We start from the raw sequence: 27,850 nt of genomic DNA on the forward strand, positions 1-27,850 counted from the left end.
TTAAAATGTTAAAAAATAACTGTCAAAACATAATTTAAAAAATCACTTCCTTTGATCAGAGTGCTATTTTATAAATAAACAAGTCATATTAGTATAGTTATTTTAACATGACATCAGCTCCCTTTTCCTGCATCAAAGTACAATAATCCTAATAAGCAACTGAAGTCCATGGATTATTTGCTATCTCTACATTTGGCAAAACATACATTTTTCCTGTTAACATTCTTTTGTGTTTATATAGCACTGTCACACACAATATTACATCTGAATAGTGCCAGATTCCCCATTACCGTTCACTGACTCCCATAAGAGAAATAAGATATCAGGGCATGTAAACTGAGGTAAGAAATTCCTTGCAGGTTTACTCAGAAAATGGATGAATTGGTTATCTCTACCGAAAGAATGAGACAATGTCAAGGTATACTATTATGCTCTAATGTAGTAAAACTGATGAACTAAATATAAATATAAAATGGAATTTTCAATTAAATAAGAAATTACATATTGGGAGTCCAACTTTAGTTTCTGTATAACTTTTACCAAAATGTTCTCAATTTGTTGAATCAGTAGGTTAAGAATAGGTAGTAGGAATGACATTTACTACTACTACTATTAAAGAGTTCATTCAATTTATTTATTTCTCGTAGTACGTAAATTTAACCATTCACAGCACTTAATCTGCTTGAGGCATGAGAGAAGAGATTGGAGAAACACTGTTAGGAAGATTGATATCACGACCCCTGCCCTAAGATATTACATACCAGGAGAAAAAAGAGCATAAACATTAAGGATAAATGTTTCATTGTAATAACCCAGCACTGCCTCTTCTGCTTTTAATTCCTTATCTAACTACACAATGAGACCTTTCTGACTGCAACATTGCTATTTTAACAACAGAAAATGTAAAAGAACACAGTAAGAGTTTTTATCTATATCTGTTAGGAAACTTTCCTATCCTAAAGTTCTTTGACTTGTGGCGGATTCTAAAAGTGACAGCTCCACAAACCACACTTGCTCTACCCAGGACTCTGTCACGGGATACCATGTACTGGCCACCCTACGAGAGTATTCTGCTGGCCAACAGGAGGTGGTAGGAGTGACAGTGGGCAAACTCACAAGCCCAGAGCATGAGGGGGTCTGGAGTGGCCCCTACCTTGGCCCTCTTGGGTCCCAAGTTCTCCTCAGAAAGAAGCCATGGGGAGAATGCAGCCACATGGAGGAGAAAAGAGATGTCTCAGCTGACAGCCAGCAGCACCTAGACCCAGACATGTGATGTGACAACCTTCTCAGACCAGCCTGCCCTGCCACCAGCTCAATGTAGCCTCATTAGGAACCCCAGCTGACACCACAGGAACAAAGTAGACTGTTCCTATGGAGCACTGCCAGGGCTGGTTTATCATACAACACCAGCCACTAAGACCACACCCTAATACACAAGTGGATCATGGGTGCTAAGCAAAGTACAAACTGACAGTGTAATATGCATTAGATGTTTTTCCCCCCTACACAGCAACAACAAAGTTAATTACATAATCTAATTTATAAATATGGATTTCAAATGATCCTGGCCTATGAATATCGGATTTTCCCCCGATATAGATAATAAAGGAGCCTTTCCAAAATACTTCCTTCATTGTCCATGTTCTATTTTCCCTACTGCAACAGGGAATAAATTTTGGGACACAAAATCTGGGATAACTTAATACTGAGTAAGCCAGAAGAGCAAAAAGGTAAATAAACTCTTATAACTTCAAAAAGCACAAGAGTAAAGGGAAAAAAGTGTACCATATGCACATGTAGAAATGTTGTGTACAGAGGAACATGAAAACTATTTAGGCAAATCATGGAACAATAAAGAGCTCTGGTCCTATGTGATACATCAAGAAATGTATGCAGAAATGAAGACCCTGTGTTCACTGGAATTTTAATACATTTAATACATCAAGAGAACAAAAGGAAAGTCTACGAAAAGACTCAAATATATGTGACTGCTGAGCCTAAGGAAGGGATTCTAATCAGGAGGGAAAGACTGGAAATATTTAATAAAGGCACCACAAGCAGTGACAGTTTGGGGAAAAGTCATCAATCTTAGTCAAAATAAAACAAAATACAATGAATTCTTTTAAAGCATTAGATTAAAAAAACTTGTATCTTTAAGGAGTATAACACTTTTGTAAGCACAAAAACAAAGTAAACATTGGAAAGGAAAAAGGCAGATTTACCGATACAAATTTAAAATAACTCCAAATCTATTAAAAGAAATAAAGGAAAAAAGGAAAACAAAAAACACTGAAAATCAGAAATCAGAAATGAGAAAGGTTAATAAGACCTGTATTTTAAGACTGGTTAAACTGTCTATAAATCAATAAGGGGAAAAAAACTATATATGTCATAGCACAATATACAAAGGGCACAATTAAAAGAAATACTGCTAGGGGAAAGTAAATATATGAAGGACATTTTTAACTTTAAGTGATTTCAAACTTACAGGACAATTGAAAAACGCATACAGAGAAATCCAACACAACCCCACACAGACTCATCCAGATCCCAGATCCACCAATTTTAACATTTTGCCACATCTGCCATATCATTCGCTTGAGCTGTCTGCCCATCCACCTACTTTCTACATATTTGAGAGTACGTTGTATACACTGTGCTCCTTGAACACAATATTTCAATTTATATTTCCTAAGAACAAGGATATTCACTTACGTAATCATCTTAAGCACAACTATCAAGTTCAACCAATTTAACACTGATATAAGCCTTATAGTCTATATTCCAATTTTTTGTGTGTGCTCCAGTCATTATTGGGCATTTTCCTTATTACTGAATAAGTATTGAATTTAATTGTCATTGTCTCTTTCTTTAAACTGTGAAACACATGCAACATAAAATTTCCCTTCAACTACTCCCAAGACTAAAATTCAGTGGCATTAGTCACATTCACAATGTGCCATCATGCAATATCTGTCCCTTTGTGTCTAATGTATTTTAGCCAATTCATCAAGATCTATCTGGGTCTTGAGTAGAATGTTATCAGAATTTCATTCTTTTAAAGAACTGTCCCATTGTTCATATATATCACATTTTGTTTAACCATTATGAAGGACAGTTTCATAAGTAAGACTTTGAAATCCTAAAAATGTTCATACCATCTGGTCTAGTAATTTCTCTTCTAGCAGGTAAAACAAAGGTTTAGATACAATTTATCACACTACTCTCTACAACAGGAAAAAACTGAAAACAACATGAATATCCAACAACAGAGGTGTGGTTGAAAATTTCCTACACGGTCATACAACAGGATAATAGGAGCCATTAAAATAAGCATATTCTTAAAGAATATTTAGAGAGTTAGAAAAATGGTGAATATGGTATGAATACTGCTTCACAATTTTATACAATCAGAAGGAAATAAACCAATACTGAATATTATTATGTAAAGACTGAGGTCAAAACAACCAATTCCCAAATGCATCAGTGTTTATAATGAACTGTAATAGGGAAGTGGATATGACTCAAGCAATTGTGTTCCCATCTACCATATAGGAGGTCCAGGGTTCAATACCCAGGGCCTCCCAGTGAAGGCAAGCTGGCCCGTGTGGCGAGCTGGCCCACATAGAGTGCTGCCTCGTGCAGGAGTGCTGCCCCACGTGGAGAGCTGGCACAGCAGGTTGGTGAAACAAAGAGACACAGCAGACCAGGAAGCTGAGATGGCGCAAGAGAATTATCACCTCTCTCCCACTCCGGAACTTCCCAGGATCGGTTCCAAGAGCCGCCTAATGATTATGCAAGCAGACACAGAAGAACACACGGCAAATGGACACAGAGAGCAGACAATGGACGGAGGGAGTAGAGATAAACAAAATCTTAAAAAAAAAAAAAAAAGAACAATAGCACTTTGTAATTTACAAAGCAGATTCACATATATTAATTACCTCATTAATTCCTTAATCAGTCCTATAAGGAAAATTTTATTTTTAATTTTACAGATCAGAAAGGTGTGACTTAAATATGCACAGAGTAAGTTCTGCTACCTATACCTGCCCCCATCATTAAAATAAAAATTTTTTAAATGCCTAAAACCTTAGATACCCATGGCAAGAAATTCTAAAATAGAAATTCAAAAGGGTGGAAGAAGGAAAAGAAGAAAAAAGGAAGGAAAGGAAAAGTTTAAACTAGAAAGATAACTACATAGCATCAATAAGGAAACCGAGGCGGCAGCATTTGGATCTCTGTAATGAGCCTAAATTAAGGTAGGTTTAATTCCAGAATGAACCGTTTTCCATGTAAAGCAGTTAAGCAGGGGGTCTCTGCCAAGCTCTTGGATTCAGCTCCTTCATTCCCAACATAGAAGAAACTTACATCAGTTCCTTGGACCCTGAAAAGCTATTACAATGCCCCTATGATAAAAGCCACCAGATTAGGGCCTAAAGTTTTCCTTATCCATCTTATTATAAGTGCAGTATCATCCTAATGCCCCAAATTGACACTTGTCTCCTCAATGCTCGCTACCAGTTTCCTTAGCAAAAATCAGCCATCATAACTCAGTTGTGGTGACAATGCTGTATTGAGCAGGGCACTGTCAACCAGACCAGGAACCTTGGCCAATACAATGGCTGGCAAGACAGGGCAGTGTCTCCCTGGGATAAAGTCTAAGATGAAGATTTGTGGGGACAGACCAATATCAGTCTTCTCTGGACACAGCCAACCACTGTGGCATGAACAGCCTACAATCAGCATAGCAATGGTAGCCACATTTAGGCTAGCAAGGTTCCAAGTCTATGTTGCCCTCTGCCAGGGAAAAGCAACGGAAACACACAGTGACTGAGCAGCTATCTCATCAAATGCCAGACCCGAGGAGGCTCGTCCTTTCTGCTACTGCTATCAGTGGGCCCTCCACTGTTTTCCTAACCCAAACAGAGAGATAAACTGTCAATGACTTTCAAACTTTTTTTATATCCCCATCATTTGAGTCCTAACTTGCCTAATGCAAGAACCTTCATATTTTCAATAACTATTCCAAATAAATTGATACAGCTTTAAAAAAAAAAAAAAAAAAAAAGCTGTAACAGCTAAGGACAATTATATAAAAGTTTTCACCTGAGTTTTAAAATACTTTTAGAGAGTCTGAGAGCAGATGAACAGCCAAAGGTCAGGTCCAATGCTTCCCATCTTCAAACTGGAAGGGGTAAAGAAATTGGTAGTGGAGAATAAGGTAAAAGACAGTAAAGATAATACTTAACATATGTTCATGTCTTCAGCCCCAAGGTTTAAGATAACTCCAAGATTTGAAAAGAACACACACTGAACCACAGGCAGAAATGTGTGGAGCAAATCAGAAGGTGAATTCTAGAAAGAATACAATATTGAGCTTGAGGTTACTTCCCGGAAATATTCTAGAGTAAATTATTAAACAAAGTTTTGCTAGCATGTAGGAAAGAATTTTATCATTACTAAAATGCCATGAAGGAAGCCTAATATTAGAAGTTAATATTTAGGCATAAGAAAGAAAGACTACATGAATTATTTAAAGAAAACTCAATTCTTCAAGTTAAAAGTTAGTGAATTTCTAGCAAGGAATGAATGTTATATTTTAATAACATGAAATATCATTACAAAAATAAAAAGCAAACAAATTTCAAGTAAAACATTAACTGTACAGTGCCTAAAAAGGTAGTGTGAAATCAACATAGAATTACTCTATGTTAGCAAGCAAAAAACAAACAAAAATCAATAAAAACCACCAATCAAAAAAAAAAAACAAATTCAACAACAACCAAAATGGGGGGATGGAGTGTAGGAGTTGGAGTGGGGGAGAATGTATTAAACAAAAACTGGCAGCCAGGGACTGAAAGAAAAGATTCTAGAAATAAGTAGAAACTGTCCTAAATTTAGCTATAGGATTCAGCTTTTAATGCTACCTCTGATTCCCCAGAATTCTGAGAATCACCCAAACTCTCAAATACAGAAAGAAACAATCTTATCTTTTTGTTTTCCTGTCTACTTAATACTTTCTTTTTCAGTCAAAAGAGTAGTACTATCTCCAGGTGAGAAGTAGGAAAAATGGATAGAGTGAAGAGGGGCTACAACTCTGAAAATAAAGGGTCCCAGGTAAAGGTGAATTTGATAAAGTCCTAGCGTTTTCCCCAATAGGAATCGGACACACTAACAGGAGAGAGATTAAAACCTGACACAAGACATTTAAACGAGTATTAGAAAAGAGCTGAACCTGGAGTTCTACCAAAAATTGCATACTGCCTATCTCAGTATGTCCAGGGCTGCTATAACAAACACTACAGACTGATTAGCTCAAAGAGCAACAATGTATCAGGTCACAGTTTCAAAGGCTAGAACTCCAGAACCAAGGTTTTGGCAGGATCACGCTTTCTCTGAAGTCTGTAGTATTCTGGTGGTGGCTCACCAGCCACCCCTAAGTAGTATCTCTGCCTCTGTCACACAGCTGTCTCTCTCCCCATCTGTCTTCTACTCTGCCCAAATTTTCTCTGCTTATAAGGACTCTAATCCCATTGGATTAAGGCCCACCCTCACTCGGTATGGCCACACCTTCACTAATAGCATCTTCAAAGACCCTTTAACAAATGGGTCAGGGAGTGGCTGTGGCTCATGCAGTTGGGTGCCTGCCTCCCACTTGGGAGGTCCAGGGTTTGGTTCCCAGTACCTCCTAAAAAGAAAAGCAGACACAGCTGGCACAGCAAGCAAACAGTGGAGCAGAGAGATGAGGGGGCCATGCCGGGGGGGGGGCGGGGGGACGGACTTTTTTAAAAAGTAAAGATACAATCTCAAAATAAAACATAAATATGAAAAAAGGCTCACATCTACAGGATGGGGGGTGTTGGGACTTGTCTTTGTGGGGAACACACTTCAATTCATAATATTGCCCTGGCTAAGATTTTATATTGCATCCCTGCCATTCCCTCTGACTTCAGAATAAGGTAAAATGTTTACACCTCAAACCATGACCTCAAAAATGGTAGGAAGAGATTCAAGAAATTACCTAAATTATAAGGGATCAAATGTCTAAAAAGAGTCTCCTGAGCATGAGTAAGATAAAAAGAAGTGTCAGAGCAAAGAGTCTACAGTCAAAAAATAAAGAACACATAGGGCATGACAAGCATCAAAGCAAATCCCAACCTAGGAGCAAATACAACCTAGGAGCAAGCATGAAGTTATTTCTCAAAACTGCCCCTTTCTACTAAAAACTAACATAAGTTCAAAGCTCAGGAAAAAATGATAAAACAAAAAGGGTCAAAGGGGATCGCAGAACCTAAGTAACAAACTGAAGACTAAAACATTACCACTAAATAAAATAGAAACTTTTCATTTCCTGGCTGCTAAAACAAATACCATTCAGTGGGTTAAACATTAGGCATTTATTGACTCACAATTTTGAGGAGAGAGGAAATCCAAAATCAAAGCAAATCAAAGCAAATCAAAAGAAAGTGATGCTTTCTCTCAGAACACTGGCCTTCTAGGGCTGGCTACTGGCAATCCTTGGTCCTTGACTTTTCTGTCACATGGCAATGTACATGGCGGCTTCTCCTGGCTTCCATGGATTCTGTTGGCTTCTGGCTCCTTCCTATTGCTTTTAGTGTGTCTGAATTTAGTTCAGCTTATAAAGGACTCGAGTAATAGGATTACAACCTATCTTGATTCAGTTAGGCCACATCTTTAACTGGCATCACCTCATCAAAAAGTCCTACTTGGGAAACGGACTTTGGCCCAGTGGTTAGGGCGTCCGTCTACCACATGGGAGGTCCGCGGTTCAAACCCTGGGCCTCCTTGACCCGTGTGGAGCTGGCCATGCGCAGTGCTGATGTGCGCAAGGAGTGCCGTGCCACGCAAGGGTGTCCCCCGCGTGGGGGAGCCCCACGCGCAAGGAGTGCGCCCCGTGAGGAAAGCCGCCCAGCGTGAAAAGAAAAGAGCAGCCTGCCCAGGAATGGCGCCGCCCACACTTCCCGTGCCGCTGACAACAACAGAAGCGGACAAAGAAACAAGACACAGCAAATAGACACCAAGAACAGACAACCAGGGGAGGGGGGGAAATTAAATAAATAAATAAATCTTTTAAAAAAAAAAAAAAAAAGTCCTACTTACACTGGATTTGCACCCACAGGAATAAAGATTAAGAACACGATTTTCTGGGAAGCAGACATGGCTCAACTGATAGAGCGTCCATCCACCATATGGAGAGTCCAAGGTTCCATCCCCAGGGCCTCCTGATCCATGTGGTGAGCTGGCCCACGTGCAGTGATGCCGCATGCAAGAAGTGCCATGCCATGCAGGAGTGCCCCCGCGTAGGGGAGTCCCACAGGCAAGGAGTGCACCCTGCAAGGAGAGCAGGCCCACGTGAAAAAAGCATAGCCCGCCCAGTAGTGGCGCCACACACAGAGAACTGATGCAGCAAGATGATGCAACAAAAAAGAGACAGTTTCCCAGTGCCGGTAGATAACACAAGTGGACGCAGAAGAACACACAGCAAATGGACACAGAAAGCAGACAACTTGGGGGGCGGGGGGGGCGGGGAGGAAGAGAAATAAATTAAAAAATAAATAAATCTTTAAAAAAAAATGTTTAAGTCAGGGTTTACCTCACTAAGTTAGCTAAACACTGAATGGGGAAGGCGGGCTATCCTCAGTCACCTCCACAGCAATATTACAGGCCCATTGCCTAAGTTATTAGGGCAAAGAACATGGAACCCAATATAACTACACATAGCTTAAATCTGGCTAAAAAATTAAGGCAAGAAACATTCTTCATCATGAAGGAACTAAAACAATAAAATCTTAAGAAAGTATTCTTGAAAAAAGCCAGTTGACAATAAAATCCAGCCAATTTTAGAGTCAACATGAAGAAATACACAGGTGAAGCTAAGGTAGAAAGGACTGGGAGGAAGACCTAATGAATTTAAACACAGAAGAAACACCACAACTGCTCTGAGCACCAAGTTTCCTACCCTGACCATGATGGTATGTGAGGAGTGTCAGGGTTTCACGCCCCATAGACCCTGTGACAACCAGTAAGACTTGCAGAAACGTTTCTCAAAGGTCCAAAAAACAGTTAAAGGACTGCAGGTTTGAGGAAAAGACCACTTAAAAGCAGGAGGAGGGAAGCAGATGTGGCTCAACCAACTGGGCTCCCGTCTACCATATGGGAGGTCCAGGGTTCAATGCCCAGGGCCTCCTGGCGAGGGCAGGCTGGCCCACATGGTGAGATGATCCACACAGAGCGCTGGCCCATGCGGGAATGTCATTCTATACAGGAATGCCACCCTGCGTGGAAATGCCATCTGCAAGGGAGAGCTGCCCCATGCAGGAGTGTCAGCTGACAGGGAGAAGTGGCGCGGCAGGATGGCACAATGGGAGACACAGAGGAGAGAAGGTGAGAGGACATAGCAGAACAGGGAACAGAGGTGGTGCAAGAGAGTGATTGCCTCTCTCCCACTCCGGAGTGGGATTGGTTCCCAGAGCCGCCTAGTGAGAATGCAAGCAGACACAGAAGAGCACACAGCAGGTGGACACAGAAAGCAGACAGCAGGGGTGGGGGGAATAAATTTTAAAAAATAAAAAAATAAAAAGCAGCAGGACTACCTGGTACCCCAGCTAGACCCTCCATCCTCTCACCAGCTCGAGGCAGAGCTGGCCCATGCTCCCAGTGCAAACTGCTGGTCCTGATTCCAGAGGCAGCAAAGTAACCAGGGTGCACATACTGGGAGCATGGATGTCTGGCGCATCTGTCTGGTACTGCCAGAGGGACTCACTGTTCCAGACTTGTCCTAAGTGTAGAAGGCAGTTCACTAAGCTCTCCTACAGAACGCTGTGGGAGGGCCACTAAGTGGCTCCCTGGGGCACAGGATTGCTGGCCATAGCATATAAAGGGCATTCGGAACAGTGTAAATGAATAAATGAAAGAATAAAGAAAGAAAAGGGGCAAAGGAGCCAACATGTTAAAAATTGGTGGAAATGGCATGGGGGGGGGTGTTAAAAAAAATGTCTTTAAACTACTCTAAGGTCTTTCATAGCAGGGACTTAATAAAGAACTTTTTTCAACAAATCTATTTATTGATACATATTATAAAGCATAAACCCACCCAAAGCGTACAATCAATGGTATTCGTTATAATCACAGAGTTGGCCATTTGCTACTTCAGTCATTATTATAGCATTTTCATTATTCCAATAGTAATAGAAACAAAAAACCCATCACCTTTCAATCTCTCTATACTTCCCAAGTCATACATAGCTACTACTCTGTTTCCATGTCTCTGGTTTATTTGTATTTATATTTTATAAAAAGTCTTGTATATACAATTGTAGCAGTTTTATATTATTGATGAATTCCAAAAAGAAATATTGGATTATGTTTGTAAACTGATCTGTACCTGAGACTGATTAAGTTATGATTAGGGTGTTGAGTCCCCGCCCCTTGGTGGGTGGGGACTCACAGATAAAAGACATGGCAAAGGACAGAGTTGAGGGTTTCTGATGTTGGAGTTTTGATGTTGGAGTTTGATGCTAAAGACTTAAGCTGGAGCTCTTGCAAGTAAGCTCACAGAGGAAAGAGAAGCCACCCCAGGAAGAAAAGAACCTTGAACCCAGAGAAAAGCCAGCCGCAGGAATGTAGGAACGTAGGAACCCAGGAAGCTCAAACTCTCACAGACATCGGCAGCCATCTTGCTCCAAATAGACTTTGGTGAGGGAAGTAACTTATGCTTTATGACCTGGTATCTGTAAGCTCCTACCCCAAATAAATACGCTTTATAAAAACCAACCAATTTCTGGTATTTTGCAACAGCACCCCTTTAGCTAATACAGCAATATTACCCATATTCATATGTTGCATTAGGTTTCATTGTTATACAGTCCCATGCTACATTTTTAACCTTTCTTTTAGTAATATACATGTCCTTACACTTTCCCTTTCAACCACTATCATATCCATATAATAGGTCTGCTAGTTCCAAACACTGTGATGTACTTTCACCAGTATTATTCATTTCCAAAGATTTACAAACAAACTTTATACCAATTCTGCACATAATAATCCTCAACTGTCCATTCCCTATCCTCATTCTATTTTCTGATGACCTATATTCTAATTATTAATTCCATGTGTTTAAGCAATATTAGTTCATAATTGCACAATCATTCAGGATTTGTTCTTTTGTGTATGGCTTGCTTCACTCAATATAATGCCCTACAGGTTCATCCATCTTGTCAAATGCTTCATGATTTCATTTCTTCTTACTGCTATGTAATATTCCATTGTCTGTATACACAATTTGTTTATCCCTTCATTGGTTGATGGATACCAGGGTTGTTTCCATCTTTTGGCAATTGTGAATAAGGTGCTATGAACACTGATGTGGAGATGTCTGTTAGTGTTAATGCCCTCATTTCTCCGGGTATATACCCAGTAGTGCTACTGAAGTCACATCACTAGTCTTTATTCAACTTCCTTAGAAAATGCCAGAGAGTCCACCACAGTGACTGCACCATTCTACACTTTCACCAACAATAAATAAGTGTTCCCATCTCTCCACATCCTCACCAACATCTGCAGTTTTCTAACTTCTTAATAGTAGCAATTCTAATAAATGTAAAATAATAAATCATTGTACTTTTGATTTGCATTTCCCTAATTGCTAGTGATTTTGAACATTTTTTCATTTGCTTTTTTACCATTTGTATTTCTTCTTTGGATCAAATGAGAATCTGAAGCATAAGGTTAAAACAAAACATACTAGCTTCCCAACAAACTATTTGCAAATATATCCCCCTCTGGTGGACAGAGCCCCATAGATTTTCTTTGGATATTCACCTCCCATGTCCTGAGAAAGTAGCATTCTTCATTTCCCAGACTCAAAGGTGATTAAGGATGAGTCTAAGCCACTTAGGACAATGTTATGCTTAGCAACTGACTACTTTTCTTTCCCCTACTTTTGGGGCCCCACAACCCTCGTGACTTTTGTAACTGATGACTCTGCCAATTGGAATGTCTGTCAAAGAGAGGCAGTCTCCATCCAGAGGCGCTTGATGAGGCTTTGGACTCATCACTCCCACCCAACATGGATACCAAGCGTGCCCCTTTTGAAAAGCACGCTATGGGCTCTTGTCAAAACTGAATGACTGACCCACAGGAGACCAGTGACTCTCAGGCCTAAGACACCTAATGTGGGAAAAGCCCCCAACTCCTCACTTGTCAAATGGAAATGATATATTCAAGAACCCAACTGGCCTGGCCCCAGCAGTCTATCTCAGCTGTACACTGAGAGTGGCAGCTGCTGGCTCAATGGGGGCCATAATTCACAGAAGCCAACCCTTGGCTCACTGCTGGTTCAGCTCAGCAAAAGTCTGAAGGCATCCACTGGGCTGCTGCAGTTACTCCACTCCCTGTGCCTGTTATGCAGACCCACCAAAAAAACCCCCACAGGCCCTATTCATAAGCACACCAGAGAGTACTTCTGTCCACATCCTTATTCCCAAAACCTGTGTTGGGCTTTATGTGGCAAAGGGACTTTGCAGATATAAGTTAAGGACCTTGAGATGAGGAGACATATGCACTATGTTCAAGAACATTTTACATGTATAAGCTCAGTTACCATTCACAACAGCCCTATGAGGTAAGCACTAACTTTATCCCCTTGATGCAGATGAGGAGATTGAGGCACAATATATTATCCCATTCTACAGGTATGTCAAAACTTTTCATCTATTTAAGTCATTTCTAAATTTAGCAACTATAAATAGCTAAAGAGTGATAAATAACCATATATTTAAGTCTTTCATTTTATATCCAAAAATTATTAGATAAAAGAATGAGCTTGAAGTTTCTTGGCCTGCCGTATTTAATATTCTAAAACATTTTTTCAAATCTCTGAAATAGTGGCATCTATATCCCTATTTCTTCATCTATGAAAAAGAAATTAAACTAGATAGTTTGTCATAGATAATAAATATACAAATATTTGTACTACTACTAGAAAGTAGTATTACAATGGCTATGATCCCTTGATTTCCATGATTACTGTATGAATCTAGAGAGCAGGACTACAATTCCAAACACCAAACTGAATTGCATGCAGTTTCAACCTTACAAGAAAGAACTCTATTATATAAAGATGTGAACCCTCAGCTGATTCAGTTATCCACAGAATTCCATTTTATGCACATGCCATTTAACTGCCTGCACACTGAATGTTTATCCTCTTTTGACAAGATCACTCTCTCTTCTAAACCCCAAGCTCTTTACAAATCTCTTCTCACCAATACTAATCTGCCTAAATAAGGAGTCATAAGATAGTTTGGATAAGCATTCTTTTCAGATTATGTCAAAATATCCCCATTAATGCTAATATTAAAAATTAAGTTGAATTTGTAATACATCTGATTCCTCTAACTTTCTAAATAAATATAATTATCACCTCCAAATAAAGGGCAGAGTGAAGCATGAAAAAAATACCCCACAAAGTGGGGAGTCCAGGCATTCACGGTTGTAAAGCCTGGTTCTGTTCATTGTTAATACGTATCTCTTTTTCTCCTTTTTTGCCTTCCCGTTATTTTCCTTTAGGTAACCTGAGAAGATCTTCAACGACAAAAACCCCACCCCACACCACAAGGGTAGCTGTATGACCCAGACCCGGCCAATCCTAGGAAGACACCCCACACAGTTTCTGAACATTCTCACCTCCAAAGCTTACACTCCAGCTTTTCTTTAAGGTGCCTATGACCACACCTTGGTATCAAAAATTATGAAGCATCTGGGATTTTACCTTATTCGCAAGCTAACAAGTTAATTCACCACAGTTTCAATGATGCTGAAAGTAGACATGAAACTCCTGGGCTGGACAAAAGTATAGTTTATTACTCCCTGTAATAGCAGTAGCTACAGTATCAGGATTTGTGTCAATTCCTGGAGTCCCAATTCTGACAGGGTGACCCCAAAGAGGGCCAGGGAGCATTTGTACACACAGTAGCTTGCGCTACAGGGGAGGAATCCTGAGCTTCGGGAACCCAATTCTGGATAGTAAACATACCTGCCTCTTATTCCAGAAGGAGGTCTTCCCTCTCATCTTCTACAGCTATAAGCAAACCCCTCTGCTCTGGAGGACAGTGTATCCGTTGGCTAAGGCTGTATGCTACAGGAAAGAGAGTCTGGAACAAAGGCAGCAGCAGCGAGGGCCTCTGCTCACCAGATGTGCACAAACATGAGAGACTCAGAAGTTATCTCCCAACACCTGGATGCTGTCAAGATTTCCTCTCTCTCCATAATGTGGCAATCCATTCGCACTCCTCCCTCTGGGGCACTTGTGCTTGGGCCTCACTCCAGATACTTGCTCCTACATTCCTTCCAAATCTGGATGCCCCCTTCCCTAGATTCACTACATCTATTACCCAACCTAGATCCCGCGGTCCATTACTTTAAGCACTTTAGAAAACAACATTCCTGCCCTGCCTACACATCCTGACACCCAATCTTCCTAGTATTAATACCACACACTGGATTCTGCCCAAACCTACTTTCTCTGCCCTATTATCCAGGTGACCCTGTTCTTCACCTACATGCTTCCTTCTTCTTTCCATACTAAACAAAGCTGGACAGTATTGTTCCTCTTGTCTGCCACTGGACCTGAATCTCACACTTCCTCCAGCTACAGTCCTATTTCTCTCCCCTTCTTCATAAAAGAGATTCTTAGAAGACTTAGCACTCTCGCTATCCACTTCCACTATTCTACCAACTCGTTTGCTCACCTACCAAATTCAATTAGCTTCTGCCCTCACCACTACCAGAAAACCCCTTGTCCCAAAGGCCATCAACAACTTTCTTAGGACTAAATCCAAAGGACATATATTTAGCCTCAAATGACTTGACCTTTCATATGCACCTAACACTGATGAGCACTACCCCTCCTTTTTGAAATGGTCATTTCCCCTGGCTTCCAAACACCAATCTCATCCAGCTTTCCTCCTACATCTACAGCTACTTCTTAATTTCCTCTGTAGACTCTTCCTGACTACTGAAGAAATGAGGGAAGGAGGCTGAGGAGAGAGAAGGAAGGGGAGGAAGCACTTACTTACAGTAGAATGCCAACTAACAGCTGTAGAAGGAACGGTGGAATTAGAAAATCACCATTTGTCAACCTCTACTTATTTCAGGCTAAAATCATCAATGGGCTAGTGGGTGAAAATTTGATGAGAAACAGGATACTTGCCCAATTCCCAGGGTGTGGTAGCTAAGCTTCAAGGGGCCACTATGGAGTCCCCACCCACAATAAAGAGGGCTGACCCGTATGGCAGCACAACGCTGCAAAAGTGATTATGCATGACTTCTGCTTAAGAGAGAAATAAGCTAAAGAAAGTACTATTGATAAAAAAGGAACTAAGAGGAAAGCAGCTGTGGCTCAAGCAACTGAGCTCCCATTTACCATATGGAACACCCAGATTCAATCCCCAGGACCTCCTGATAAAAACAGAAAAACAGCATCCCAGACCTGCGTGGACAGGCGCAGGCCCCCGCGCAGCAAGGCACGGTGCTTGGCAAAGCAACACACCAAAAAGACGATGACACAACCAGATTAAAAAAAAAAAAAGGAACCAAGAATTGCTGGTTTTGAAAATTCCCAGTCTCTGCAGACAGCAAATAATGCAAAAATTAAGAAATGGCTCCCAGACAAAGAAGAAATCCAGGCCATGGTCAGAAAAACACTATGAAGATTAAGACAAGAGTATGGCTGTAAAATTCACTGTTAAAACCACAGAAAGATCTAATACCACGCCTTGGAGAACCTGCTAAACAACAAGGCTTCAGAGATGTCAAGATCAAGAAAGACAAAAAAAGAATAAGGCATGATTCCAGACACAGAAGACTAAAGAAAGAAAACTAAATGCAATGTGTGATCCTGGATTAGATCCTGGACCAGAAAAAAAACCCCAAAAACTTTCTTTTGGTATAGAGGACATAGTGGACAAAACTTGAATGGGATCAGGAGATTAGATAATAGTTCTTTTTTTTTTAAGTCTCACCTTTTATTTTATTTTTTTTTAAGATTTTTTATTTTTTATTTCTCTCTCTCCCCTTCTCCGCCCCCCCCCCCAGTTGTCTGCTCTCTGTGTCCATTCACAGTGTGTTCTTCTGTGATCACTTCTAGCCTTATCAGTGGCACCAGGAATGTGTGTTTCTTTTTTTGTTGCGTCATCTTGTTATTGTGTCAGCTCTCCGTATGTGCGGCGCCATTCTTGGGCAGACTGCACTTTCTTTCACACTGGGTGGCTCTCCTTACAAGGCGCAGTCCTTGCGTGTGGGGCTCCCCTATGTGGAGGACACCCCTGCATGGCACCGCACTCCTTGCGCGCATCAGCACTGCACATGGGCCAGCTCCACAAGGGTCAAGGAGGCCCGGGGTTTGAACTGCGGACCTTCCATGTGGTAGGCGGACGCCCTATCCACTGGGTCAAGTCCACTTCCCGATAATAGTTCTTTAACAATCAATTTACTGATTTTGATCACTGTACTCCAATTATGTAGAAAACTGCACTTTTTATTAAAACTACATATTTAGTATTTAGGCTAAAGGAGCATTATATTTGCAATTGACTCCAATGGTTTAGAAAAAGTGCCAGAGATAGAGAGGAAGAAAGAAAGTGGGGAAAAAGAGGCGACATGATAAAGCAAACATGGTAAAATGTTAACATTCTGGAAATCTGGGTGCATGGTGTAGAGAATTATTTATAGTACCATTGCAACTTTTCTTATTACAAAATCAGAAGTTTAAAAAAAAGTTAGTCCTTCCATATGCCTGCTAGCCACAATAAGGTCTGAGGAACTGGTCTGGTATTCACTGCATACCACTGTTCAGTTCCAGCCTGCACCCTGGCATTCTAAACTGCTATTCCTGATACTGTACTCTGTTAAATCTTTTTCAGCTTCACCCTGAGTGCAAGATTTCCAAGATGAAAGTATACAAAAATGGGAAAGGGGTGCCAAGAGAGTCTCATTGTCAAAAACTTTTATTAAGTTATGAAAGTTCTTTGAGAGTTTTATTCTTCTGCGGCACATAGAGGAATGGAACACAATTCTGTTTAAAGAGGTGGCGAGCCCTGAACAAAAGGGAAGTCCAGTCGACTCCAGGGGTTCATAAAACACTAACCAAAAAGCCTGCCTCCCACAAGTCTCAGGCCACTCTAACAGCCCTGATATGGGCAACAGCTCCTACATCTGTTGCCAGCTGTTAACAACAGCCTGAAATCAGGGGCAGGTAAGAGGAGGGGACCCCACTCCCTATAGTAGGGCAGAGGGCTTGCTGGCATCAAAAAGTGGAATTAACTGCATTTCTATATAATACAAAATGATAAGCCCTATACAAGACAGATAATGGTCCCTTGACTGTAAGTTTTTTGCAAGTAGCATATTTGTGGTACATTACAAATTAACACTGATGGGAATTAACACTGAGTGGGAAACAGCTGGGTCAGAGGAGCAAATGAACTGGTATAAGATCATCTCAATAGAATAAATATCCAATGACTTCCAAATAATGACCTGCAATTTATCCTTTGGAAAAGAATCCTTTCTGAAGTTGGAAGCCTCCCAAAACAATCACAGGTTACCAGGTCTACACTGCCTCTCCCTACCCCCGCCACCTTATGTGGGGCAACGTTTCTGTAAATAAATGGACACTAGACTTAAAAGTCAATATAACTCCCTTTTCACCTCACCACCATCAGTTACAATGAGCTATTGACCTTGGATAAATCACTTAAACTCTCCATGGAAAGACAACTTCACAACTCTGAAGAATATTTTCCTAAAGCCTTCAAATTGGAGTGAGGCATAAAGGAAGTTGGTCCTTTCTAAACTTTCTAACAGGTATGAAAAGAGGGGAAAAAAATGAACAGAGACCTTTGAAAACAGAGATGACATCCTTATTAGAGAACACACTAAAAGCACATTCCCAGTGGTTTCAATGGCAGTCATATCAACTGTTCTTCACGTTACTGTTACTTAAGGAAAATAAAATTCTACTTTAGAATGAAGATTAACACTAATAATCTTAAAAGATATCCTTCATAAACAATAATTCATAAATCCAAACTATACTGTGAATGAATTAAACTCTCAACAAGTTAAGAGCTCACATAGATTTAATTCATTTCAAATATGTACTTTGGTTCCTTTTAAATTTTTCAATTTCTATAGAAACATTCCCCAATTCAAAGTCATATCTTAGCATTAACTTTTCTTCTTTTATTTCTTACATTTCGCAGTTAATACCTAACCAGTGTTAAACATATCTTGAGCCATGCAGAAATTCTCTGAAAAGCAAAAGCTATATATTTTTAATTGTATTAGAATATATCTCATAAATTATTTCTTTTTAAATAATTTGGATAGCACAATACACAGTATTAAATATTCTTGATCAACACTATTTATAATTTAAAATATGATTATTTTTAAATATAAAGAGAAAAATAAGCACCAAAATAGAGGCAAATGAAAGAATTTAGAGAATGGGTCAAACTCTGAAGAACAAAATCACCAAAATTTAGCTTATAACATACAGTATTTTGACATACAAAAACCTGAATACAGGAGTGTGACCTTTCAATAAACATTTTATAAACACACTAAGCATATTTACATCAAGACAATCCTACTGGGTGTGAAAACCATCAGAGAGATTGGGGGGGGCGCGGGGAGCTCTGTATCACCTCACCTTTTAGTCTCCACCAAATCACTTAATAACATACCATAATAAAAGTCCCTTCCAAAATATTCCCAAGGCAAGCAAACAAGTCTAACAAAAATAGTACTAAAAAATTTATGTTATGTTTACCTCACATCTTTTATAGGTTATCAGTAGACCTCATTTATAAATACAGGCTAAAAGAATATCCAAATAGTATTTACCTACTAATGAAAATACCAAATTCTAACACTTAAAGCTAAATAAGTCTGACTAAATCCAATGTTTTTAAATCTAATATCCAACAATCAAAAAAAAAAAATCATAAAATACAAAATCTAATTCATTCCTAAAGCAAAAAACATATTATTAACAACTAAATACAGTCATCAGTACTATACCTATGCAACACTGTACTACATTTAATAATTGACCTCTGAATATCATGACAGGAAAAATGTTAAAAATAAAAATACCATCATCCAGTAAACACCTTCTTTAAACAAGACAAGTTTCAAGAAAGGGCAGAAGAAAAGACCATCAATGGTAAGACTTCGCTCTGCACAATTTACAATGAGCCCTACATAAAAATCCCTAGGTCTTGGTTTTAAAAGCCTCAATAAAAACTCCTACTTCTTGCTGAAATCACAAATTAAAATAACCGAGCTTTTATGTTAAATTCCTTGAGCTGGATAACTACGTAGGGTGATTATGTAAGTGAATATCCATGGTCACAGAAAATGTTCATGTAAGTATTATGTTTTCAAGGAGAATGTGTGCAACCTATTTGCAAATGTTCAGATGGGAGGGAGGGAGGTGGGAAGGAAAGAAAGAAAACAGAATGGCAAAGGTGGCAAAGTGTTAAAAACTGGTAGATCAGGGTACGGGGGCTAATGTTAGAGTTCTCTATATGGATTTGTCTTACTTTTACAATTATCCTCTAAGTTCAAAATTGAAAGTTAAAAAAAAAAAAAACACTCTTCCATTTTTCTATTTAGCAATCCAAATAATAGACTGCAAGATATAATCCCACCATTATCACTTAATCACAGACACCAAGATGAATATGCATACTTGCTACTTGAAATCTAATAACAGAAAAACATAAACCCAAAAAGGTGCCCTAAAGTTGAACATAAAGTTATAATCAATATTTCACCCATAATCAGAATATTTAATCTCAAAACTAAATATTTAAGTTTTAAAAAGGTTTACCTTGAAAAAAGGGGGAAATATAAATCCAAATTGAGTATGATTTAAAATGACTATACATTAGCTTTTCAATCACCTTCCCAAATCCCAAGCATTCACAAAAGTGGAAATGTTAAATGATCTACTGTTTAAAGAAGATACACAGAAATATTTTCAAAAGTAGTTTATATTTTCAAAACTGTTTAAGAATAACATTCCATTCTACTCCAAGATGTCCTTTGCATCCTCACTTCTTTAAAAACAAATCATAGCAGCATTCTTTTCCTATACTGGAAATATAATCTTCAAGAATGATATACTAATTATGAGATTCAACAGTACTTAATTTTAGCTTATTAAAAATTAATTATATCCCTGAGAGTAAATTTAAAAATGTAAACAGAAAACAGGTTAGTCAGAAGAAAACAGATTAGTATTTAGGCAAGCTTTTAGCGTTTTTAATGAAAGACAAAACATTCTCAAACAAATGGCATAACATTTGGCCATAAGAAACAATAAACCATTATTAGCTACACTGATAAAAACAGCCTAGAAGAGACAGAACTTCAAATTATTCTATTATAGAATAAAAAAGTTCATGAGGTACTTACTTACTTGTGAAGGGACACTGAGTTAACAACATACATCAACAAACTATTCTTGCTAAAGGTTTTTCAAGATGGGCACAGTGGCAACATGCTTCCAATCAAGCTGTATTTCAGATTTTCAGATGAAATGGATAGAACCATATTCACAAATATGGCATTATTTTTCACCTATTCCTTAATATCCTTTATTGTAAAAAATTTTCTGTATTTCATGTCTCCATTGAGCTACTAAGAACTAAATTTCAACTAAAAAAGAAAAAAAAATGTATTAAGTAGATGTGCTACATATTTAGCAACAACAAATCCACTTACTTTTTTCTCTTTCTCATGATGTTTATCCTGAGAGTGAGAGGAAGAATCACTTAAACTTTGATCATATGACCTATTAGATCCCCGTTTGCTCTTTTTCTAAAAAAGAAAATATATATACATATATGTATATGTATATAAAATTTTTTAAAAGAATCTTTATGTTAGGTTTAAACCAATTAAATGTGACATATATAAAAATGTCTACTAAGGGGGGAAAAAAATCCCACTATTTCAAACTATATAATCTAATTTAGACACCATTCAAATATTACCCAATGCATTATAAAATTAGAAAATCTAACCCTACATTTAACATTAATGCCATATTTTTGTACATTTATTAAAATGTGTGAAAAGGGACTTTCTATTTTCAAATAAATGACAACATGGTTGCAATATCTGCTTTAAAAACAAGTTTTAACCAAAAGAGAGAATGCCATCTTAAAGAAGGATGCCAAGATTAGAAGTATAGAAAAGTAAATATTTGAAGAGTTACTTCATGCCACTAGGAAAAGCAAGAAGCCTTTCAATCTCATACTTTCAGTATTACAGCATACAGTTTTCTAAAAACTGGTATGTCTGCACTTCATTAAGAAAAAAATTACAGGAAATGTCAGTATTAGACCCGTGCATTTTACAAAGCATTATTAAAAAGCCTTATGCATATTTGTGTTTAAAATGATTACACTGTTGCCTGATAAAGTATGAATATGACAGTTACTTGGAGTGCATAAATGTTGGCGTACCATACCCAATTGGTTTAAACTAGACAAAAACGATAATGCATTCAAATTTCCTTGCATGTGTAGTACTTATACAATCTTATTAAACTATTAAACTTTTTCTCCAAAATCAGCAAATGGGAAAAGAACATGTCAATATCTAGCAATTTGCACGAACTTCAAATTTCATTTCAATGTTTCTATATTTAATCTATATCACCTCTCATTTAGAAAATGAAGACTCCAGTATGCTTTTAACATCCAGGAAGCAAACTCCCAATTTTAAAACCTCAAAATTTTAAACTATTTCAATAGTTGTTGTTAGTCACTAAAATATATCAAAGCCTTAAACATCAAATTGTATATACATACTCCAAAGTATTTCATATGCATGGACCAGAATATTGGAGGTCCCTAATGATATTATTTATTTAAAAAGATAAAAAAGATCCACAAGGCAAAGGTAACAATTAAAAAAATAAAACTGTGAAGAAAAACAAGCCTAAAACCTTCTTGATCAAATCCATATCATTTACAACTGAGAAGAAATCCTAGGGATATTAAAGAAATATTGATTGTTCAAAGGAACATGGACAAAGATATGCAACAGTCAATCAAAGCTACTACCGCAATCATCCACGTTTGTGTGTGACAGTCAAAACCCATCAAACCAAAAGAAATTCCTCAGTTAATTTTTTTTTAATATATTTTTTCAAGGTCTTTAAACAAGAAGCTACAAAACAGCCCTATTTCAATTTTGCTGTTTCCTAGTGAGTAAACATGAAAATAAATAAGTGAAAAATAAAATAGATAATAGTAATGAAGCAGAAAAGTTAAGATGAGAAACAACTGACAGAAGAATCACAAAATGTATAATCAGATATCAAAAGTCAAATTAACTGAAAGTCATTACAGTCTGAAGAGTTCTTTACAAATCTATTTTATCCATTAAAGTATATCAGCATACAATATTTACTACTATTAAGTATATATTATACGTATTTTAGAAGTCACCTTTATAAAATGAATTCAAGCAATTTAAAATCTTGTAGATCATAATTAATATCTAATAAAGACCATGCTAAGCAAACTTAATTTCAAGCAAAAATCAAGGGAAAAAGGATTTGTAATTTTGCCTTTTTTACGAAACAGGATCATTCTATAGTCTAAACTAATTATTATCATTTTCATATTAAATTCAAGACAAGGCCTTACCAGCTTACTAAAATGGTATTTACAGTAACCACAGTATTGGACATTATCGGCACCATTCCCTTCTTCTTCACAAAGGAGTCCGGCAAACTGAGCACTGAAAATAAAAGCCGAGTGTACAATAAAAATTCAAACCATACTATATATAAACAAAGTTCACTTCCAAACTTAAGATTTGTAATAAACTCTATTCCTAAAACCAAAAGAAAAAGAGCTTTGTTCTAGCTGTGACTAAGTACATTTCACCCCACCCTGCAACTGATGTCTTTTTTTTTTTTTTAAGATTTTTAAAAAATTTATTTATTTCTCCCCCTCTTCCCTCCATTATCTGCTCTCTCTGTCCATTCGCTGTGTGTTCTTCTGTGCCTGCCTGTATTCTCATTAGGTGGCTCCAGGAACCGATCCTGGGACCTTCTGGAGTGGGAAAAGAGGCAGTCATTCTCTTGTGCCACCTCAACTCCCTGATCTGCTGTGTCTTTTATTCTCTGTGTCTCTTTTTGTTGTGTCATCTTACTGTGCCAGCTCTTCACATGGGCCAGCACTCCTGCACAGGGCAGTTCTCCACACAGGCCAGCACTCCGCACAGGCTAGCACTCTGTGTGGGCCACCTTGACACACAGGCCAGCTTGCCTTCACCAGGAGGCCCTGGACATCGAACCCTGGACCTCCTATATGGTAGACAGGAGCCCAACTGCTTGAAGCAAATTCGCTTCCCTGATATCTTTTTTTTTCATTCCTGCCTCCTTGTGGCTTGCTTACTGTCTGCTCTCTGTGTCTATTTGCTGTGCATTCTTCTGTGTATCTGTATTTATTTTTATTTATTCCCCCCCCCCTTGCGGCTTCCTTGTTGTCTGTTCTCTGTGTCCATTCGCTGCGCACTCTTCTGTGTTTTTACTTGTCTCCCTTTTTGTTGCATCACCTTGCTGATTCGGCTCTCAGCGGCATGCAAGCCGGGCACTCCATGGCACTTGTGGGCCAGCGGCTCTCCATCACACGCGGGCAAGCCTGTCTTCAGAAGGAGACCTCGGGACATGAACCCAGGGTCTCCCATAGGGTAGACAGGAGCCCAACTGATTGAGCCACTTCCCCCTGATATCTTTTTAATACTATCTTACATTTATGGCTTAAAATCAACTCTTGGGGAGTGGGTGTAGATCACTGGTTAAGGGCCTGCTGACCATGTATGAGTTCCCAGGTTCAATCCTCAGTACCTCCTAAAATGAACTTTAATTCATCTCTTTCAAGAATGAATAATCATGCACATTTACATCACCAAATAGACATTAAGGTTTCTTTAAGATAAATTCTTGTTTCTTCATAACTAACACTGGATTTTATTTTTTCAATCTGTCTCACAAGTGCACCTAGAAAGGCCATACCTAACGTCTCCACAGGGCTGAAATGACATGATGATATTTACCCCATGAATGAAGACTACACACTGTTTAGAGGAAAAACAAATTCATCCAGAACTAAATTTGCAACTTCATATCATAGCACAGTAGGCAAGACAAAATAAGTTGTGCTTTTCAGTGGAAGAAATGGAATTGACACTTAAAGTTATGATTTTCATATTTTAAAAAAAGATGGAAAGTATACTCATCATCTTGTCAACTTGACCTTTCATTTTTTAACATTTCAGAAATACAGAATTAGCATAATGTAATATTTTTTAAATGAATTAAAAAAATAAAAATAAAATAAAAGAAGTTAAAGTTAAAAAAAAAAGAATTAGCATATATCTTCGTACCCAAAAAAAAGGAAAATGAAATACAGCATGAAGAATTTATAAAAATTTTGATTTTTCCATTCCTCAGAAATACTCTAAAACGTACTTTAAAAAGCCAAACACTAAAAGCTCAGAAAATGAGGATGCACCTGGATTAGTCGCTAGTTACAGCCTGATTCTTAAAATTAGTAAGTGCATGGATTTTTTCCAAACTTTTAGTTTTTAACTGTTTTCTATTAAATAGATGATTTTCTTGTTTAATTTTCTGCCCTTGAAATTGTAAGGGGAAAAATATTCTAAATGTTTGAGAAGCAGTCACTATGATACTCAAAGTGACTATGACTGCTTTTTTCCCAGAGACACAGAAGGTGAACTAGTGTTATTATTCATCTGAATGCTGATTCCCATTCTATGTTTACTTACATCCACTCACTTAATAGTAATAACAAATCAAAAGATAGGTAAGCAATATATATTTGACATAAAACTAAAGTTTACAGAGAACAAGAGATTTGAACTGGGCCCAAAGATTGCAATTCACTTTGGTGACTTAATAGATCATTTTTATTACAGAAAAGTAAATCTTTACATAAACACTAGCCCAATACAATTTATGGTAAGGCACATCTCCTCCCTGGACCATGCCCACACCCATGTCCTGGGTGTGTACTCTTTTCTTGTTTCATAGTAAACTCTTTACTTGCTTGACCATACAAAAAAAAATCACAAGTAATATTTGGGTACTTATGTCTTCAACTCACATTGTTACCCAGGTATGCGTCAATCGCATTTCTGTAGAATGTTGGAAGCACACTTACCATGTCACATGGAAAGCCTGTCGACATCCATGCTTGTTACATGTCATGCAAGCACCAGTTGCTGCTTTGCTTTCTCTTCCTTGTTCATCGCAAATGTAGCAAGTCTTAGGACAGAGAAATAAAACAAAAACTAAACAAACACCATGCAAGGGCTTAATATGAATCTGAATTTATAATCACTTTCAGAAATCAATTCAGGCTCATGATCTTACCTACTTTGGTTCAAAAAATGAATTCCTTTTTTCTGTCAGTAATCTAATTTTTGCAAACAATACAAAACTGAACAAACAAGGAACACACAGGTAATAGTCCTAAGTAACAATTCTTGAAGGCACTGGCCTTAAACTGAAAAACCCTGCAAGTTAGACTCTTCATAGATACTGAGGCCAAGCAGGATTCTGTCTACTGCACCTCTTTCCTCAAACCTCCTCCCCAAGATGGCGGCCAACTCCTCTAAGAAGAGCATGAAAGAGAAGTTTGTCTGCTCAAGGGGTTCTGAAACAGGGAATCCTGCTTATGCATCCAGGACAGCCCTACGTGAGTGAGCAAAGTACAGACCACACAAACTGTCTACAGTCACTGGGCCCCACAACCCTGAAAAGCTAGGGGTGGGAGAGAGGGGGTGGGGAGAGGGAGAGAGAGAGAGAGGGAGAGGGAAAGAGAGAGAAGCCCTGAGAAATTTCAGGAAGTATACAAAGTCAATCGGATATTAGGACATTTAACAAGTGAAAAATAATCCCTGGGAAGCAGCTGTGGATCAATCAGATGAGCTCCTGTCTACCACATGAGAGGCCCTGGTTCGTGTCCCGGGGCCTCCATGTACAGACAGGCTCGCCTGCACGCTGCGGAGAGCCGCCCAGCCCAAGTGCCACAGACAGCAGACTCAGCAAGGTGATGTGACAAAAAGAAGGGAGACAAGCGAGAACACAAAAGAGCCCGCAGGGAATGGATGCAGAGAGCAGACAGCAAGCAAGCCACAAGGGGGGAAGGGAAATAAAAAATACAAACACAGAAGAACATACAGCGAATGGACACAGAGAGCAGACAGCACACAAAAAAAACTGCAAAGGGGAGGATTAAAAAAAATAAATTAAAAAAAAAATCTCTAAAGACTCTGGAAATTGTCTCAAGGACATACAGTCAATGAAGAAAAATTTACTTGCAAAAACCTACTAAATCTCAGTTTTAAAAACAGTGAGAACAAGGAGCAGATGTGGTTTATGCAACTGAGCACCTGCCTCCAACAAAGGAGGTCCTGGGCTTGGCTTCTGGTGCCTCCTAAAGCCAAACAACAAACAGACAATGAGCAGAAATCAAGCATAAACAATGAGTAGACAACAACGGGCGAAGACGAGCAGAAAAACAAGGAAAAGCAAAAAACAAGTAGGGAGTAGATATGGCTCAAGCAGTTGAATATCCACCTCCCACATGAGAGGTCCGCAGGCTCAGTTCCTGATGCCTCCTGGAGAAAAAACAACCAAAAACAATGAGCAAAACAGAAGAGGAAGCCATCTTGGGGGAGGGGACTGTTAAAACAAACAATAAGAGCACGCAGCATCTGAGCCACGACTTGCTTCCGTCTCCCCATGCCCTCGGCTCCACGTGATGGCAGTCTAACTCTGGGTGAGTACAGCCAAGAGAATGAGGGCTCTCTGTCCTGCCACCACCCCCTGCCCAGCCACATTCCTAGTCCAGAGCAAAAATTTTGCCCCTGGAAGGACAGGCCACCAGTGTCTCTCATTACCTACAGTCCTATTACTGCAAATATTCCAGGCAGGCATGGCCAAGAGGACTTTATTAATTTAAAAAGCAATCACATAAAACAACAGTATAAAATTACATAGTTGGGACTATAATACAGGAATAAAGTATCATTTACAATAACTATACAATGGAAGAGGGTAGGAATAAAGCTAGATTGTAGCAAGGAAAAAACTAGGTAAACCAAACCCCTAGAGAGAAATGAAGAGGAACAAAAATGGTAAACAGAAGTGTGCGCATGCACACACACAACTCCATAAATATATTTGTGATCTCCTCTTAGCTTCTTTAAAAGACATAGGATTTGGGAAGCGGACATGACTCAACTGATAGAGTGTGTCCGTCTAACATATGGAGGGTCCAGGGTTCCATCCCCAGGGCCTCCTACCCATGAGGTGAGCTGGCCCACACACAGTGCTGCAGCACGCAAGGAGGGCGATGCCACGCAGGGGTGTCCCTCGCGTAGGGGTGCCCCATGTGCAAGGTGTGCGCCCCACAAGGAGAGCCACCCCACGTGGAAAAAGCGCAGCCCGCCCACACCCAGAGAGCTGATGCAGCAAGATGACAAAACAAAAGAGGCGCAGTTTCCCTGTGCCACTGGATAATACAAGCAGACTCAGAAGATCGCACAGTGAATGGACACAGAGAGCAGACAACGGAAGGAAGGAGAGTGAAATAAATAAAATAAATATTTTTTTAAAAAAGAGCATTATATAAAGCATTTTACAATGCTTATTTTAACATATATAGACATATTATTTTAACATATATAGTATTTTAACATA

General features: G+C 38.8%; 1 protein-coding gene across 12 annotated transcripts in view; it reads right to left on the bottom strand.

The window, feature by feature from the left end:
• MLLT10 (MLLT10 histone lysine methyltransferase DOT1L cofactor) overlaps positions 1–27,850 on the bottom strand; it is a 215,788-nt gene that overhangs the window by 90,818 nt on the left and 97,120 nt on the right. For 6 of the 12 annotated variants that reach the window (XM_071215499.1, XM_071215498.1, XM_071215497.1 and 3 more), the window contains 3 exons: positions 25,305–25,408; positions 22,761–22,854; positions 20,824–20,919 (listed from right to left, as the gene is read on the bottom strand). In XM_071215499.1, the coding sequence (XP_071071600.1) occupies positions 20,824–20,919; positions 22,761–22,854; positions 25,305–25,408 (294 nt within the window). The remainder of the gene's footprint in view (positions 1–20,823; positions 20,920–22,760; positions 22,855–25,304; positions 25,409–27,850) is intronic. The other 6 variants (XM_058297876.2, XM_058297875.2, XM_058297874.2 and 3 more) reach the window with 1 other exon arrangement.

This window comes from Dasypus novemcinctus, chromosome 5, assembly GCF_030445035.2.
Source record: "Dasypus novemcinctus isolate mDasNov1 chromosome 5, mDasNov1.1.hap2, whole genome shotgun sequence".
NCBI classification, from domain to species: Eukaryota; Metazoa; Chordata; class Mammalia; order Cingulata; family Dasypodidae; genus Dasypus; species Dasypus novemcinctus.